The sequence below is a fragment of the Orycteropus afer genome, unplaced genomic scaffold, assembly GCF_000298275.1.
Source record: "Orycteropus afer afer isolate SDZICR_OR568_19922 unplaced genomic scaffold, OryAfe1.0 scaffold00005, whole genome shotgun sequence".
Classification (NCBI taxonomy): Eukaryota; Metazoa; Chordata; class Mammalia; order Tubulidentata; family Orycteropodidae; genus Orycteropus; species Orycteropus afer.
Genome location: NW_006921592.1, coordinates 3,310,883 through 3,317,633, shown reverse-complemented (window position 1 = coordinate 3,317,633; position 6,751 = coordinate 3,310,883). Strand labels below are relative to the sequence as shown.

Here is a 6,751-nt window from a genome sequence, read left to right as displayed (position 1 = left end):
TAAGTCACAAATCAACAATGACAATATAAAGTCCAGAGCTTTTTCTACACCAGCTGAACCACAATCATTGGGGGAAGAGTCCAGGAATCACATTTTTAACAAGCTTCCCTAGTGATCCTTAGGTGGTTGTTGTCAGGTTCCGTTGAGTCAGTTCCAGCTCAGCACCCTACGTACAACAGAACTAAATACTGCCCCGTCCTGTGCCACTCACGGTTGTTGCTATGTCTCAGCCCATCGTTGGAGCCACTGTATCACTCTATGTCATTGAGGGCCTTCCTCTTTTTCGTTGACCCTCAACTTTAGCAAGCATGATGTCCTTCTGCAGGTAACGGTCCCTCCTGATAGCGTGGCCGAAGTCCTGTGAGATGAAGTCTCACCATCCTTGCTTGTAAGGAGCATTCTGGATGTACTTCTTCTGAGACAGAATTGTTCATTCTTCTGATAGTCTTTGGTATATTCAGTGTTCTTCACTAACACCATAATTCAAAGGCATCAATTCTTCTTCTTATACACACTAAATATTGGACAAGTCAGCGTAGAACAGTGGTTCTTGACCTAGGTGCTCATTAGAATCTCTTTGAGAGTTTTTATTTAAAAGATGCTGGCATTTGGATTCCAGGCTTTGAGATTCTGATTTCATTGTTTTGAGATATGGCACTAGTAGGTGATTATAATGTGAAGTCAGAGTTAAGATGAAGTGGCATTAGAAAATGATTAGCAAAGCTGATATTCAACATAGTTCATTATATTAGGGAAACACAATCATTTGGGAGCCCTGGGTGGTGCAGTTAACATGCTTAGTTGCTATTTGAAAGATCGTAGGTTTCAGTCTTCCCACTTGTTTTTGTGGTTATTAAGTGCCGTTGAGTCATCTCCCACTCATAGTGACCCTCCTTGGGTTTCTGAGGCGGTATCTCTACAGAAATAGATTGTCCTTCCTTCTGAGGACTGGCTGGTGGGTTTGAAACACCAGCCTTCTGGTTAGCAGTCAGGTGCCTTAGGCACTACACCACGAGAGCTTTAGAAAACTCAGCCATTGAAAGCTCTGTGGAGCACTGTTCTACTCTGATGCTCCAAAACTGATACTGGTATATACTGATTTTTTTTTTTTTAATCATTACAATTTATGTCTTTCTGAATGTTAATTTTTTTTTTTCTTTTTTGCAGTGACAGTGTATCATGTATGCCACTGATTCCAGGGGACACTCCCCAGCTTTCCAACAACCTCACAATGGGAACAGCTATCGCTCATCTGGTTATGTTCCAGGGAAAGTCGTTCCACTGCGTCCCCCTCCTCCTCCAAAGAGCCACACTTCAGCCAAATTTACCTCCATGAGACAAGAAGCCCGGGCAACCTTTGCATTCTCACCTGAAGAACAGCGAGCCCAGAGAGAAAGCCGAAAGCAGAAGAGACACAAAAATACTTTCATTTGTTTTGCTATTACTAGCTTTTCATTTTTTGTTGCACTTGCAATCATTTTAGGAATATCCTCAAAATATGCTCCAGATGGTAAGTGTATATGTGTGTATTTGTGTATATGTGTGTATGCATACTTGTGCACATAGACTATACTATAGGAGAAGAAAAGAGGAAATTGGTACATTTTTTTCCCTTTATTATTTAAGGTGGTTCTAGCTAACTAATATGCAATTAGGTAATAGATATTTTTACTTCTTTTGAATGAGATCAATGGTTTTTAAAGGAAACCACTGGAAATTATAAAATTAAAAGATTCCTAACCTTTCCGTTTTGTGATTTTATCCCAGTGCTCAAAAAGTTCCCAAACATATTTTTTGTAAATACTTTTAAGACAAGACTCTTTACTGAATTCTTGTGGTAGCAAAATTTCATCTTTTGTGATAAGCATAATTTGCAAACTACGAAAAGTTTTTCTTGGTCATAAATTTGGTTATAAACTAGATTGGGTTTTTTAAATGGTAAGTATTAAAAATAGTAAAATTTGTCTCGGTGGTTCAAGACTGGTTCTGAAGACTGTCCCAGAAGAGAAACCGAAATATGTTAGAGTAGTAATGTATCTGCGTGAAGGAAAATGTTCATTAAGATGTGTTCATTCTGATGCATTTGTCTAAAAATCGTTCATTACTTTATAGTTAGACATCATTTAAGGAAATTTTGATTTCCTAAAAGGTCTTTGCTTTTCAAATTGGTAATATATGAATACTTTGAATGGTTTTAAAGAAGTGTATTTTCAGTCAGCCCCAATATGGTACCACCAAACAGTTGCCTCATCAAAGAGTCTCACATATCTATCTACAAATCAAAATGCTTAGGACTTTGGAAGTGAGAAGCAGACCTTAGCAATCTGGATTAGATGCCATGGTTATTTATTTATTTTAAACAAAGTCTACAACAGATCTTTGTAGAATTAGAAAAGCCAAAAAAACCAAACTCATTGACGTTGAGTTGATTTGACTTATAGCGACCCCTCCTTGGGTTTTGGAGACAGTATCACTTGGAAATAGGTTGCCAAATTGAAATAACATTTGAGAATGAATTTACCAGTTTATCATTTATAAAACATTCCCAATTGTGAATGTTTTATAAATATTATTCTCATAGATGCTTTTAGGGATTTTATAGATATTTAGGTCCTGGGAGAGGTAAGTAATGTCATTAGTTCGGGAACAGTTGACCTCAAGCAAGAGAGGTGCCAACGTCCACATCCTTTTGACCAAAATTTATAATTATTGTTTGGTCCTGTTGAGTTGGTTCCGACTCACTGCAACTATTTGTAATAGAATGAAACACGCCCAGTCCTGGCCATCCTCACAGTCATTGCCATGTTTGAGCCCATTGTTGCAACCACTGTGTCAGTCTACCTTATTGAGGATCTTCCTCTTTTTCACTGAACCTCTACTAAGCATGATGTCCTTCTTTAGGCACTGGTCCCTTGTGACAACATGTCCAAACTATATACGACTTCCATTCTTGCTTCTAAGGAGCATTTTGGCTGTACTTTGACGACATATTAGTTCATTCATCTGGCAATCCATAGTATATTCAATATTCTTCACTAATACCATAATTCAAATGCATCTATTCTTCAGTCTTCCTTTCTCATTGTCTAGCTTTTGCATGAATATGAGGCATTTGAAAAGATCATGCCTTGGGTCAGGCACACCTTAGTGTTCAAGGTGACATCTTAATACTTTAAAGAGGTCTTTTGCATCAGATTTGCCCAATGCAATATGATTTGATTTCTTGACTGCTCCTTCTGTGGGCATTGATTGTGGGTCCAAGTCAAATGAAACCCTTGAGAACTTCAGTATTTTCTCTATTTGTCATGATATTGCATATTGATCCAATTGTGACCTCTCAACTGACCAAGATAGTAGATCACGTTATGAACTCTAACATTGCGTTCTATTACAGATAATACTGACTTTCTCTTTCCTTACCCCAGCAAAATAACCAAGTTCGGTGTTCCTGGTTTATTCTTTCCAAGTAATCTGTTATTAAGGGACTTGTGGGAAATCAGAGCTGAAATCTGTGGCTTTTATATATTTCCATCTAAGATACTGAATTGCTGATGTGGTTCCTTGAATTACCATTTTTTAGTTTCACATTTTGGCACTATAAGTGCAGAATATCAGTGGAAAAATCTGGTATGCTGAACTATGTCAGTTATGAACTGTGGTTATTGCTGTTACATAACTTTGATAAAGCACCCATTGCTCTTAACTCCACAAGTGGGTAGCAGAAAGGTGGGGCTGGCTTAGTTATTTTTTCAGTGCTTTGTTCAGGCCACATATTATCACATTACGTGCACTTTATTGGAAGGAAATGGAGTGGAATTTTTTGGCGACAGTTCTAAAGAAGCATGCCCTCCTGGTGAATAATTGTAAATAGGTAAGAAGAGTTATTTAATCATTATTGTAGGTCCTTCATCTCAAAAGACCGAATTTCTTTGTAGCTAGGAACAGTGCTTGTTATGTGGAGCATACGTTTGCTCCTGGAAGACCACCATGGAGAGTTCAGCTAGATGCTTTATGACAGAGAAGAAAGTAGAAGAAAAAGTCAAGAAATCCCTAGTATTAAACTTGAACAGATGCAAGAGATATCTTGTTTCTTAGAGGGAAAGAAAGTTTAAGGATTATTCTTAGTATAAAAATGATGACAATTAATTCATCAGAATATTAGCAGTAAGAACTAATTGGCTTTGAGAAAAATTAATTCCATGAAGATAATTGTTAAAGATTTAAATAACAAGGCTAATTTTGACTATGGTTACCATCACCTCAAAGAGAAGGCATAAGCCTTGGGCATCATTAGGTCTTAGAAAATAGGATGTTTCCATTAAAAACCAAAAAGACCTACTGCCATTGAGTCAATTCCAGCTCATTGTGACCCTATGGGACAGAGTAGAAGTGCCCCATAGGGTTTCCAAAGCTGCAAATCCTCATGAAAGCAAACTACCTCATCTTTCTCCCAGAAGCATGTAGTGGGTTCGAACTGCCGACCTTTTGGGTAGCAGCTGAATGCCCATCCACTGAATGACCAGAGCACCTCATATTTGCATTAGTGTTTATAATTTCATAATACCAAAACCAAAACCAAATTCATACTATCGAGTTGGATGTGACTCATAGTGACCTCTCCTTGGGTTTCCTAGGCAATATCACTACGGAAGTAGATTGCCCAGTCTTCCTTCTGAGGAATGGCTGGTGGGTTTGAACCACCAGCCTTCTGGTTAGCAGTCAGATGCCTTGGGCACTATACTACCAGAGCTCCTGATTTCATAATGAGGAATCAAAATGTTTTCCTATATATAATTCTTTGTGCTGCACCATTTCTCTTTACTGTTTCTCATTTTATCACTTAACATGTACTTTCCATGTTGATAAAAAATATTTCTTCATTTGATTCCCAAACATATTTTACTTATTCCCCCCTTTACATAGTTTAAATACAGCTACCCTTTGCTGTACTGAAGAATTCAGTGGACTTGGATAGCAAGGGATACTTTTTTTTTTTTTTGGTTGTCATATATATATATATATATTGTTGTTGTTGTTGTTGTTTGCCATCGAGTCAGCCCTGACTCATAGCGACCCCTCCTTGGGTTTCCGAGACAGTATCACTACGGAAGTAGGAATGTCCAACCTTCCTTCCGAGGAGTGGCTGGTGGGTTTGAACCGCCAGCCTTCTGGTTAGCAGTCAAGTGCCTTAGGCACTATGCTACCAGAGCTTATATATATACAGTGATTTGGGTGAAAATTTACAGAGCAAATTCTTTCCAAACAGCAGTTCACATACACTTTGTCTCATGACATTGACCACAATTCACCACAATGCAACAGCTCCCCTCCCACTTCCTCCCAACAGTCACGTCTTCCCTGTGTCCATCCCTCCATGCACCCCTGCCCCCTGAGCTATCTCCCAGTACATAAACAGCTCTTCTTTCTCCCATGATTGTTCTCTCCAAGGAGTGTATCTACCTCAGGTAAATGTTCAACTCCTATGCCTGTCTTTTGTTTGGCTGAAAGCCACAGGTTGTGGGTCAATTCCAGACTTGAAGGGCAGCTAGAAGCCATAGTCTCAGTGATTCCACCGGGCTCTATCAGACCAGCAAACCTGGTTTCCTTTTTTTTCCCCCCAAATGATTTTGAGTTTTGTTCCACATTGTTTTCCCCCTCTATCCAGGATCTCCTACATAGATCCCCCTCTGAGTGGTTGACAGTGGTTGCCAGGCACCATCTAGTTCTTCTGGTCTTATAGTCGTATAGGCTGCAGATCACATGGTATACCAGTTGCTGGGACTAATTCTTTCCGTGAATCCTTGGTTTTCTTCATTCTTCTTTGATCTGGACGAGGAGAGATCCATCGTTTCATCTAGATGGCAGCTTGCAAGCTTTTAAGATCCCAGTTGCTACTCGCCAAAGTAGGAGGTGGAACAATGTTTTTTATATTATGTTATGCCAATTGAGCTTGATGTCCCCTGTAACTATGGTCCCAAGCCCACAGGTTCAACTACTCAGTCCCTCTGGGTAGCTGGCTGTGACCAAGCAGTGACTACAATCTTGTCCCTTGTCAGCTCTACTATACACCTGGGAATTGAGATCATACACATAAACTTATAGGGCCATTGTCTGTCATATCATCACCTATTGAAGAGGTGAATTTAATTCTATAAAAGGGATACTCATTTTGCGAAGGGGGAACTTCCATATTGCTCAAACTTATGAGAAATCTTGGTTTTGGCTTTTCTACTCTGTAGTTTCCCCATTTCTGAAAATGAGAAGTCACTTCTTTGGCCACGTGCCTCTTTCATTTTTGTTGGAAAGTGTACGTGCCTGCAGATAGGAATATTTGTCAACCTCTCCCTTTGAAAGGAAAGAGGTGGCATACTACATGCTGCTATCTTCTACTTCATGTTTCACTCTGTAGGAAGGAACTTGAAAAGTCACTCCATTCTTTCCTAGAGCTGATGGCAGGGCTGGGTTTGACAGTAACGCATGGGGTTTCAACCTTTTCTGTGGCCATCTGGTGAAGCCTGTGTTTCAACTAGAATGATGTTTTTTAAATACATAAAACTAAGTACATAGGATTACAGAGGAAACAAATTATATTGAAATATAAAGGAGTCCATTTTCTGCAGGTTAAGAACCTCACCCTAGATTCTCCTGAAATGATTAAACTAATGAGAGTTTTTGTGACTTCCCAAAGGAAGCTCTGCTCTAGTTGAATGTCTTATATTACTATAAAATAAGATTCCTGATATCCACTTTA

At 39.1% G+C, this 6,751-nt stretch overlaps 1 protein-coding gene across 1 annotated transcript in view; it reads left to right on the top strand.

Moving 5' to 3' along the window:
- Positions 1 to 1,179: 1,179 nt before the first annotated feature.
- Positions 1,180 to 6,751, top strand: part of CEMIP2 (cell migration inducing hyaluronidase 2) — a 72,141-nt gene continuing 66,569 nt past the window's right edge. The window contains exon 1 of the mRNA XM_007938449.2: positions 1,180 to 1,510. Coding sequence (XP_007936640.1) covers positions 1,180 to 1,510 — 331 coding nt within the window. The remainder of the gene's footprint in view (positions 1,511 to 6,751) is intronic.